At 47.7% G+C, this 12,327-nt stretch overlaps 1 protein-coding gene across 1 annotated transcript in view; it reads right to left on the bottom strand.

Moving 5' to 3' along the window:
- Positions 1-11,825, bottom strand: part of ATP10A (ATPase phospholipid transporting 10A (putative)) — a 124,143-nt gene extending 112,318 nt beyond the window's left edge. Inside the window, exons 1-2 of the mRNA XM_079972429.1 lie at positions 11,508-11,825; positions 10,765-11,204 (exon numbers count right to left, since the gene is read on the bottom strand). Of these exons, the coding sequence (XP_079828555.1) occupies positions 10,765-11,201 (437 nt within the window). The 5' untranslated portion in view covers positions 11,202-11,204; positions 11,508-11,825. The remainder of the gene's footprint in view (positions 1-10,764; positions 11,205-11,507) is intronic.
- Between the last annotated feature and the right edge of the window lie 502 nt (positions 11,826-12,327).

Genomic DNA, 12,327 nt, shown 5'->3' with positions numbered 1-12,327 from the left:
CTCTTGATTAATGCATTTTGAATGATCCAAAAAGTTATCATCAAGAGTTATCTAGTTATCCTCAAACATCCCTTACTGCAGGTGTTTCCTGTCTATACAGAACTGATGGAGTGCCACTGCAAGCAGGCACTGCGGCTGCCAGCTTTATTTATCTTCTCCCCCTTAGCCATCTTACACTTTTGAGCGAGGATTTGTGCTGTTGAAGAAACTGGCAAGTAAAGCAATCAACTTATCGGCGAATTAGCCTAACTGAGCGATCAAACTGCAACGCCCAGAGAACGGTGCCCGCGTTATTTATCGAGCGTAGAATGCGCTGCATGCTACTTTTTGAGACGGGCATCTGGAAAAGCCGAGTTCCTTCCCTTGGTATATACTGGGGATTTATGAAGGCTTGACGCTTTGGAGTTAAATGTCGTGTAGTTCAGCCCTGCACAACTAGTGGCCCACCAAGCCAAACACAGCACACCAGACACACACACTGGGATTCACCATGTGTTTAATAAGAGTTCTGTTTCTGCAGCTGCCAGGCCAGTAGCACATCAGCAATGTTATGAAGCAGAGCCTCTGCCCGCAGTGGACTATGTTCAGCTTAGTGGATGCAAAGTTTTACAGTCGTCTCAAAGCGAGAGGCAGCCCCTCCAGAGAGATATTAAATGGGAGACATGGGCAGCACTCTAACATTCCACTTTGCCACCCAATGGGCTTCATGGAACTCCATGGACAGCCAAGAGATGCACAGCAGCAGGACCTTATAACACATTATGCGTAAGCCCCACTTTCCCCAATTTTGTGCCCTCTAGACATTTAGGACTGCAATTCCCATCATCCCTGAGCACTGGCCATGCTAGCTGGGCCTGATGGGAGCCGTAGAAAACATCTGGGTTCTGCTCCAGGGGGTCGGACTTAAACCAATGGATTCAAGTTACAGGAAAGGAGATTCCGACTAAACATCAGGAAGAGCTTTCAGAACTGTGTCCAATACTGGGCATCACAATTTAAGAAGGATGTTGACAAGCTGGAATGTGTGGAGAGGAGGGCAACGTAGATGATAAAGGTTTGGAAACCAAGCAACAGTTGAGGGAGTTGGGTATGTTTAGCCTGGAAAAGAGGAGACTGAGAGGAGATACGATAGCCATCTTCAAATATCTCAAGGGCTTCCATGTGGAAGAGCGAACAAGCTTGTTTTCTCCTGCTCTGGAGGACACGAACCAATGGCTTCAAGTTACAGGAAAGGATATTCCAAAAAACATCAGGAAGAGCTTTCTGACAGGTAAGAGCTGTTCGACAGTGAAACAGACTCCCACGAGAGGTGGTGGACTCTCCTTCCATGGAGGGTTTTAAGCAGAGCTTGAATGGCCACTAGTCATGGGTGATCTAGTTGAGATTCTGGCATTGTACGGGCTTGGACTTGATGACCCTCAGGATCCCTTCCAACTCTACAATTCTATGCTTCTAGGAAGGCTAACTCTGCCTCACCCTGTAGCACTTACTGGAAAGTACAGGCAGTGTTATGGGAAAGAGCAAGTACCATCTTCCCCCCTTGGGACTCCCCCGCTTTCACAGCTGCCAACGAAAAGCCTGGGCAGGCCAGGGCAGCTTCAGAGTATTCCCACCTGCTTGAGAGCACCTGCACGATCGTTTCCTATCTTGTTTTCTGATCCTTGGTATAGTTCAGAAACTTCGCTGCCAGCAGCTTCTGCTCAAGTCAGCCACAACTGAGACTCTCAGGCCGGGTGCAACAGCATCAGATCACACCTTCCGGAACCCGAAAGCCATGAAACCCAACTGACAAGTAACGATGTGGTAGCAAGTGACTAATCCAAATAACCTGGGAGGACAGCGAAGGCTTTTGGAAATACCAGAAGTTCATTTTAAGTAAGGTGCTGTTTACACATGCGTTGTTCAAACACCGGGTTAGGTGGAGGTCACACACTGTGCTCAGATAACAAGATGTTTCAGAGAGATAAGATTAAGCTAATGGGCCCTTGTGCCAGTATCTTCAAATAAACTCCAGTGTTCTTCTTCTGGGGCTCTAGGGACTAACCACCCAAACTCCTCCTCCTCGCTGGGAGGCTCGAAATTTTCCGTTGGAAAACAAAAACAAAAATCACGGCACAGGAGTGCTATACAGATCCAAGAGAAGTAACCAAGACACACAAAGGGCTGGAATAATTACAGCAAAACTACTAATGTAGTTCAACTAACCTACCCCAGCTGCCTGAATGTGAATTTAAACAACAACAAACGCGTTATAGGTAAAAAAAATAATGGGAGAAAAGAGAAGCAGCAACACACTGCAGAATTCAGTCTAACTAAGGGGTGCCTTAACCTGTGGCTTCCTTCCAGATGTTGTTGATCTGCATCTGCCATCATCCCAGACCAGTAGCAGCATTCGAAATTCGCCAGGTGCATTTTGCACCTGGCTATCGTCCACTCGCGACCAAGTGAAGATGCCTAGGCACCAAGTATGACACCTGACATCACTTACCATCTGGAGGTGCATGCCTGGGGATAATTGGATCTGGGCTGTTCACACACACTAATATCATACCCTGTAGGAATAGCCCAATATTTACATGGACTGTCCCTGGATCAAGTGACTTTTCTTCTTCAAGTTCTCAGAGTTCTCAACCCAGCTCTAAGTTGTCCTCTGAACTAATCAGATGTTGAACGCAGAATCAGTCACAGACAGTCCATCATTTGGTAAATAAGACTCCTGCCCCAAAATGGCTACTAGACATCCTGTTCTGGTGACTGTAATCTTGGTTTAAGGAGCCGTTTGGCACCTAGATTATATATTTGAGTTTCCTTACCCTGGTCCCTTTGTCTCCTGGTTCAACTGTGCAGAGAAAAGAGCAAACTGCATAACCAAGTCAGACCACTGGCCAATCTAGCTCAGTATTGTATACACTGGCTGCAAGCAGCTCTCCAAGGTTTCAGGCAGGGATTGACCTGGATATACCAGGAACTGAGTCGAGGACCTTCCACATGCAAGGCACATGTTTCTACCAGCTGAGCAATGGTCCTTCTTTTAGTACAGCAGCATCAAGAGTGTAGATCAAGCAACACCTGACTGCTGTCTAGCCAGTATCAGAGCCCACCACGTCCAACATCACTGCTGTAGACCCTGTCCCCCCTCCAAATTCTGGAGCCCCAGTCCGCACAAGGAAGCCCCCGTTGGAATTGCCCACAATGCCATGCAGCAACGTAACATATGCTGCTGTCCAGCTACCTTTTCCTTCTGAAGTAAGTCTAACCCCACATTTAAGCAGGAACAAATATTAAAGGGGAGAGACCCATCAGAGCAGAGCACCTACAAACCTGGAGCTGGTTTCTCACAAATACATATACATATACATATGGGACGCGGCTGGCGCTGTGGGTTAAACCACAGAGCCTAGGACTTGCTGATCAGAAGGTCAGCGGTTCAAATCCTGTGACGGGATGAGCTCCCGTTGCTCAGTCCCTGCTCCTGCCAACCTAGCAGTTCGAAAGCACGTCAAAGTGCAAGTAGATAAATAGGTACCGCTCCAGCGGGAAGGTAAACGGCGTTTCCGTGTGCTGCTCTGGTTTGCCAGAAGCGGCTTAATCATGCTGGCCACATGACCCGGAAGCTGTACGCCAGCTCCCTCGGCCAATAAAGCGAGATGAGCGCCGCAACCCCAGAGTCGGTCACGACCGGACTTAATGGTCAGGGGTCCCCTTTACCCTTTTTATACATATACATATACGTATACGTATACATTCACTGGCCAAAATCAAGTCAAGTGAATAGCTCAGTTGGTCAGAGCATAGTGCTGACAACACCAAGGTTGCAGGTTCAATCCCAATACAGGACAGCTGCATATTCCTGCATTGAGGGGCTGGATTAGATAATCTTTAAGGTCCCTTCCAACTCTACAATTCTATAAGGCTTTGGAAAGTGGGTCAGGAAATGGGAGCATCTCAGGATCGACTGGTTCCTCCAATTACTCAAGCTATTAGGATATATGCCATGTAAACCACACAACACCTATCCAACTTACAATTATCCCAAAGCCTGGAACAAATTTGCTTGGCTAAGTAAGAGGACAATCATTTGTTTCGTTTATTTGTTGTTAACTACAAATTGCCCCCCTTCCTTTTAAAAAGGAAAAGGGTTGTGGCTGTTGTTACGTTGGTACTGACTCCAAGCGGCGCCCGTTCTGTAAACAGGCTGGCTAGAAAGATTTAGCATCGTGGCCTCTCTAATTACAAATGTTCAGAAACAATTTAAGTTCCAGAGCCCGAGGGCAGCCAAAGAGGCACAACTTTGGAATATCCCCTCAACTGGAGATGTGAAATCATTGCTCTTCCCCACTCCCCTCCAACACTACTGGAAAACATCCATGCGAAACCGTGAAATCAATAATGGGATTTGCTGGGAACTAAAAAACAACAACAACAAGTCTCTGCAGTTAAGTGCTTGCTCAGATTATCTCACTTTTGCATTGTTATGACTTACGAGTCTGGGAGCTGGTGTCTGGTGAGGGAGGAAAGCAATAGAGTTGTAAAGAGGGGGAAAACTGGGGTCTGTGCAAAAAGGAAGGGCAGATGGCAGGGTCCAGAGACTGAAGTTCAAAATTAGCTCAAGGTTGTTGTCTGAAGTAGCCGGATGTTGGCCCATCATTTAAAAAGCAAGACTTTAGCGCCGACTTGCCCCCAAATGGCAGCTAGATATTCCATTTTGGCGACTGCAACCTTGGTTTAAGGAGCCGTTTGGCGCCTAGATAATTATATATCTGAGTTTCTAAAGCTGTTCGGCTGTGTGCACACACTCCCATACAGTACACTGCATCCCGTGTGCTCCCACGGCTGGTTTGTGAAGCTGTGTACACACAACTCACATCTATCCTCTTGAGATATACTGAGTTTTGCTGCCCCCCCCCCAATTTGAGTTCCATTTGAAAATGTAGGCCATATGAAGGCATCCAGTGTGGTGTAGTGGTTAAGAGCGGTAGACTCGTAATCTGGTGAACCGGGTTGGCTTCTCCACTCCTCCACATGTAGCTGCTGGGTGACCTTCGGCTAGTCACACTTCTTTGAAGTCTCTCAGCCCCACTCACCTCACAGAGTGTTTGTTGTGGGGGAGGAAGGGAAAGGAGAATGTTAGCCGCTTTGAGACTCCTTTGGGTAGTGATAAAGCGGGATATCAAATCCAAACTCCTCTTCTTCTTCCACTCTATGCCCACAAGTGCCAAGCGGGCAACTTGGGAACTTGTCCAATCAATCATATTCTGCAATTTGAAACACGGGGGGGGGGGGATGACCTTGCTGCATTTTAAGGCAGTGGTGTGTACAAAGCCTCCGCTTAGGTCACAGTTTCTAAACCACCACCACTACCGACATCACCGGCCCAAAGGCCTATGCAATGCAAAATATCCCATTGCCTCCTCCTTATTTCACTGCATGTTACACACCAGGCATGACCAAAAGGAGCAGGCAAGTGTTCAAGGAAAGCATGAGCTTGTTTCTCCCAATCAAAGATGCTCCTGGCTTCCAAGTTCTTTCACTCCCACTCGTTACCACCTTCTCTCCTGTTATATCTGGCCAAAACCTCAACACAATCTGCGGTATCTGCTGGCACACCCAAGGATATGCAGCCGTAAGCTACAGAACTGCAGGTACACTTTTAAGACTCTTGGTCTGAATTAAAGACTAATGCACATCTTTATTAAGCTTGGCACATCACTTTTAAATGCTCGCCTTTTTTTTTTTTGGCTTATGCTTTTTAAAAAATTAAACTTTTTTTTTTAAAAAAAATCTATTTAGACTACCAATGACCCACAGAAAGGGAGAGCCAGCGTGGTGTTGTGGTTAAGAGCAGTGGACTCATAATCTGGTGAACTGGGTTGGCTTCCCCGCTCCTCCACATGCAGCTGCTGGGTGACCTTGGGCTAGTCACACTTCTCTGAAGTCTCTCAGCCCCACTCATCTCACAGAGTGTTTGTTGTGGGGGAGGAAGGGAAAAGGAGATTGTTAGCAGGTTTGAGATTCCTTAAGGGGAGTGAAAGGCAGGCTATCAAGTCCAAACTCCTCCTTTTCTTCTATCATCCATAGCTCTCTCTCTATCTCTCTCAATACACTGTGAAACTTGCTCTTCCATATCCCACCACTATTGGAAGGGCAGTGCATTGCTTTAGGGACACAGATCCTTCTGCACAGCCTGGGAGTTACTGCTGTCGCTGCCAAATGTCACTGCACTTTGTGCTTTTCCATACAAGAATTTTTACAAAAGGGAAATAGTACCTAAGTTCCTTATCTTGGAATACCCATTAGCCTGCTGCCTCACCAGCTAATTCTCCTAAGCTAACTGTGTTTCTGATCCTCGATTTTTAATCCATGTTCACATGACTCAAAATCCCAGTGTCTCCTGTAATTTCTTAGAGATTACTCTTTGGTGTGCCGTTTCTCAGACGAGCTTCTCTCCAGCTGGAGTCTTTAAGCCATTCATCTCTAGACAAGATCTGCATAGGGTAAAGGCATAATGCCCGCTTGGTGTATATATGCAAACAGGAGCACTAATGAAGCCATGCTGATGTGAACAGCTGGGGGGGGGGAGAGCTATGAAACACACTGGATATTTGCGGGTGGGGTGGGGTTGGCAGAACAACTTCATTGACTCTAAGGTTGTAATGTGAGCATATGCTTGTTCTCCTGCTAAACCACTTGAATTTTACAGGTAACTCACAACTAACTTACATTTAGTATTACGTGATATATAGATAGATAGATAGATAGATAGATAGATAGATAGATAGATAGTCCGGGGGGGGGGGGGGACTTTAGCAATCACACCCGCCATTGCACCCAAAGTGTTTTAACTATACAGTATATGATTTTGGCTTTATCCACTATCCCTGGAATGTAACTTTCATGTAAGTTAGGAGTCGCCTATAGTTCTGGTAGGTTTTTAAAGCATAGACAACTCTTTCTAAAGTTGGGTTCTCAAAGTAAGTTCAGGAGTGTATCTGGGAGGAGTAAGGGGGGAAATCCCATAGCCTGGTTCAAATAGCCAGATGCAATTGACAATCATTTACCAGTATTTTCCATTAATGACTTTTTGTGACTACTTGTGGACCATCGATTCTCCTTATTCTTCACTGGACTTACTTGTAACTAAGGAGAAGGCAGCTCCTATCAACCTCTAAGAATCTATTTTAATAAATAAATACCGTATTTTTCGCCCTATAGGATGCACTTTTTCCCTCCAAAAATGAAGGGGAAATGTGTGTGCATCCTATGGGGCGAATGCAGGCTTTCGCTGAAACCTGGAGAGCGAGAGGGGTCGGTGCGCACTGACCCCTCTCGCTCTCCAGGCTTCAGGAAGCTACCTGCTTCCCGCCGGGCTTCCAAGGCTTGCGGATAGCAGCCTGAAGCCTGAAGCTGGGGGAGCACAGCGCTGCGAACCCCGGGCTTTGGGCAGCTAACTGCAAGCCTTCGGAGCCCAGCAGGAGTTCCCGCCGGGCTCCAAAGGCTTACGGATAGCAGGCTGCAGCCCCAAGCCTGGGGACTGTGCGCAATCTCGCCGCCGCTCCTGGACCTGTTCTGGAGGCTGGGGTCAGGGGAAGCTCGGGCTTCTCCCAGCCCAGCACCGCGGCTAAAAACGAAGCCAAGACAGCGAGCGGGATCCACCCCACTGGCTGTCTTGGCTTCTGCCAAAGCCGCGTGCAGCTTTCTCACGGCTGGAGAGGTTGTGCTTTCTCACGGCTGGAGAGGTTGTGCGTGGCTAAAGAGGAAGCCAAGACAGCCAGTGGAATGGATCCTGCTGGCTGTCTTGGCTTCTTTGCTCTTTGGGGCTGGGGGGGGGACTCCTGCCGGGCTCCGAAGGCTTGCAGATAGCTGCCCAAAGCCTGGGGTGCGCAGCGCTGCGCTCCTCGGGATTCAGGCTGCTGCCTGCTATCCGCAAGCCTTTGGAGCCCAGCGGGAACTCCCACGAAGGCTTGCAGATAGCTTCCTGAAGCCTGGAAAGCGAGAGGGGTCGGTGCACACCGACCCTTCTCTGACTCTCCAGGCTTAAGCGAAAGCCTGCATCCACGCCATAGGACGCACACACATTTCCCCTTCATTTTTGGAGGGGGAAAAGTGTGTCCTATAGAGCGAAAAATACGGTAAGTACTTAACCCGAGGTACCACTGTATTTTCTTATATTTTAAGGCCCTCCACTGCTGCAGACATATATTGTGATATATCATGATATTTAGCTGGTGATATATTGTGATGTTGAAAACCAGATATTGCCCAGCCCTAGTACAGAGTGCCCAAACCACAGTTTCCCTAATTCAGGCACCAGAGCAAACCACAGTTTAACAAATTCAGAAGTCTTCTATTTGGCAGAGCACAAAAAGGAAAGGAGGGGAAGGGACTGCAAAGACGCATGGTGCATCAATAACTCAATAACTCATGGTTGCTTAGGCCCAGGAATGTGATGTCTGCACCGGGCCAACATTTTCCAAAGAAGTCTTCTCTGTCCACACTTTTGCCTACAAGTCATTAAGCAAAAGAGCATCAAGAGACGTACACCCATATCTGAATTGGCAGTGAGAGAGGCAAGTGCAGCAAAACTTCGCTAATTCACATTTCCCTAAGCCGTACACTCTATAATTGAAAAATAGGAATCTCTATCCTTTTCTGTCTGGTCAGCGAAGATTTAACTGCATATTGCTGTAATGAGGTTTCAAATTACTAGGGCAGAATTACTGTACTGCTATAAATATAACCATTTTCTGCAAAGAAGTAATCTCCAAGATGTATGAACGAAACAATGCATTTGCTATTCGGGAATAATGTTAATTTCATCTCGCACGAGACTGCACTGACAACAGATCTATACCGCGCCCCGCACGCCAGCAATTTAATAATATGGTAGTTGGTTAGGTAATTTAAAGTCAATCAAATAGTGCTATGAAAATCGTACATAAATAACATTAAGAGTTCATGATGGATTGAAAATTGATTTTTCCCATTTCTAAAATTAGCAGGGAAAGTATTTTAGGAGCATTAGGTATTTCACATAAAAGCAAGTCACTGGCTGAGGGTATCTAACGTAGGAGGGCAGTCAAGGACACATTTGGGGAAATGTGCAATCTAATGCTGTTTTTCTGCTTGCACATGGAGTCAGTGAGACTTAGGAACAGTGGAACCTGCCTTAAACCAAGTCAGATCCTCTGTCTGTCCAGCTCAGGATGGTCTCTATTGACTGACAGGAGCTATCAAGGGTCTCAGAAAAAATTATTAATTTTTTTTTTTTAAGGGTTTCAGATGGGGGACATTTCCAGTGTCACTTGGAAATGCTGGGGTGTTTTGACTGCAAAGCAGCTGTCCTGCAACCAGTTTTAGAAACTCAGATATATAAGCTAGGTACCAAAAGGCTCCTTAGACCACAGTTGCAGTCGCCAAAATGGGATGTCTAGTTGCCATTTGGGGGCAAGACGGTTCTAAAGTCTTATTTTTCAAACGATGGACTATGTGATTCTCAGTTCAACATCTGGCTAGTTCAGATGACAACCTTGAGCTAGGTTAAGAACTTTTGAGAACTTGAAGAAGAAAAGGCACTTGATCCAGGGACAGTCCACATAAACACTGGGCTATTCCTACATCTTTTTCTTAACAGTGACACGGACCATTCATAACATTAAGTATATTCTTCACAACTGTGGGTGGGGTAAGGCAAGTGATAACGATTAAGTATGACATTGTTCACCGCTCCTGCTCCGGCCGTGCAGAAAAAGCATTTTGGTTCCTGAAATTCATTCTGATTCTGCAGGTAAAATATAACAAATAGAATGCTACAGGATGGGGTATTAAGTGCGTGAAAACAGTCCAGATCCAATGATCCCCAAGCATGCACTTCCAGGTGGTGGAGATGTCAGGCACTATCCTGGCACCCAGGCATCTTCACTTGGTCGCAAGTAGCCGAAAGCCAGGGCCAAAATGCACCCGGCGCCTGGCTAATTTCAAACACTGCCTGCCACTGACCTGTAGGCCTTTTCCACCAGGTCAGTGAAGGCTTACACAGCGAGTTTGTGCAGACATTACATTTGACAGGATTTTTCAACCCTGGTCAAAACAGTGCGACCCAAAGCACATTCACTCAGAAGAAAGCCTCACTGGGCTTGCTGGCTAGGATAAATCCCGCCAACTCGCCCAAAACTTGCATGCATGCACACAACCACAAAAAGGAAGAACTACTCCAGCCTCCAACCAAACCCTCAAGCGGGACCACTCTTCCGCAGTAAGACGGTTTATGGAAGAAAGCCTATAATACGTCGGTTCCATAGAAAGCGGACCAAGGCACACATGTGTGCAGGAGAGGGGAATGAAACGAGAATAAAAAATAACGCAAAGAAAAGGAAATTAAGCAGACGCCAGACACCCAGGCGAGAAAAGCACTGTCATCGCAATAAATCTCTTATTTTATCACTTTTTTATTATGCCAGAGGAAATAGGAAGCCTGAAGCGGGTAAGGCCACCTGCACGTTGCAGAGAATGGTTAGTTGGGACAGCTGTAGATTCAGAACGAGAAACCTTTTCAACTATCAAAAACAATATCTAAAGCTCCATTTCCCGTAGCGGCGGAATGCCCTGTTTTCTCCTGGTGCAATTTCCCCACCAGCGGGGCCCACAAGCGCAGCCACAAACCTCCACATGTGGGGCTGGCCTTTCCACATCTACATGCCACTACTGCTACCATCAGGAACAGGCAGAGTGTCTGCCCCCCACCACAAAAAACCCCGTTCCAGTTACCTGCAGTAGACCAGGCACTCCATGTGGTTGATCTCTTGGTCGGAGCGGTACCGGCTGTAGTCTTCCCACAAGTCCTTGACTGCGGTGACCGCCAGGATGAAGAGGACGGGGGCCAAGGCCAGCTCAGGCTGGAAGGCGTTGACAGCCGGCACAAAGTTGAGCAGGGCGATGAAGACAAAGTAAACGTTGGCCAGGCGATGGAACTGCTCAAAGAGGTTTTTGGGCAGGAAGGACAGGGCCGTGTATTTGGTGGTCTTCAGCCTGTTATCGGCTGGGGGAGGAGGGGGGTTCTCCGCTTCGGGCCAAGGTGCCAGCAAGTTGGAACATACCCTCCGTGTCTTGCCTGCATCTTTCTTCTTCTTCCTTCTTCTTTTCTTCCTTTCTTTTTCCTCCTTCTGCTCTGCAAAAGACTCCCTTCCACCTCCGCCTTGTGTCATGGTCTAATCCACCCCCACCCCCCAAAAAAAACCCACAACACACAAATACACACACACACACACAGAGAGAGAGAGAGAGAGAGAGAGAGAGAAGCAAAGTTAGAACTTTTCCCGCACTTTCCACATGGAGAAAGCAGCCAGCCCTCTCTCCCTCCTTTGCAAGATGTGATCATCTTTTTGAAAACTTACTCATGCCCTTATTTTCTTTCTCCCCTCCCCTCCAAGCTAAGAGAGAGGTGAGGATCCTCCCTCCAGCTCCCTTGAACCCTCCCATCTAGAAATTTTTGTTTGGAATAGGGATCTCACTCTTTCTGCCTCTCCCCTCCGAATCTAGGAAGATGCTCTCTTTTCTTCTTCTTCTTCTTCCACTTTCCCTCTCCTTCAAACTTCCCCCCGCTGCCTTGCCAGTGACTCCCGGGCGAGGAGGAGTTGCAGGAAGAGGCGGAGGAGGACTCGCACAAAGTAGTCCTTGTCTTACTTTCCACGTCGTTTCTCACCAGCCCCAATGCTAGCTTTCGTTTCCGCTCCGCCGCAAAGAACAGGGGCTCTTGCTTACGGGAGGGAATCGGCTGGCGGGGCGCGCGGGGAGGGGAAGAGAAAGTTGCACTCATACCGCGTGGCGCGCGGGGGAGGTTCCGGGAAACTTCCTGGAAAGAGATTGGGGGGGGGGAGCGGGAGGAGGAGGAGGCTGACAAGGCCGAGGGGATAATCCCACTACTCAGCCCCCTCAAAAAAAAAAACAACCCACGGAGGCGGAAAAAGTAAATATATGAAGTTGAGGCGGGCGCAGCGTGGCTGTGCGCATGGGAACTCCGCGCACCACGTGCGATCCGATCCTACGTCGGTTCGATCCCATGGGGCTGCCGCGTAAGGCTGCTTCATGGGGCTACCCTAGAGATCTCTCTCTCTCTCTCTCTCTCTCTCTCTCTCTCTCACACACACACACACACACACAGAGTGCAGAGAAGGCTTTCCCAACTTTCGGTTTCCTGCTTTGTTTGGACTACAACTCCCATCATCCCTAGCTAGCAGAACCAGTGGTCAGGGATGATGGGAATAGTAGTCCCCAAAAAAACAGCTGGAGACCCAAGTTTGGGAAACCCTGGTAGGGTAAGTATAGAGAGAG

This window comes from Podarcis cretensis (genome assembly GCF_951804945.1).
Source record: "Podarcis cretensis genome assembly, chromosome: 4".
Taxonomy (NCBI): domain Eukaryota; kingdom Metazoa; phylum Chordata; class Lepidosauria; order Squamata; family Lacertidae; genus Podarcis; species Podarcis cretensis.
Note: the sequence above shows the minus strand (reverse complement) of the source record. Positions and strands in the feature narration are given on the sequence as shown.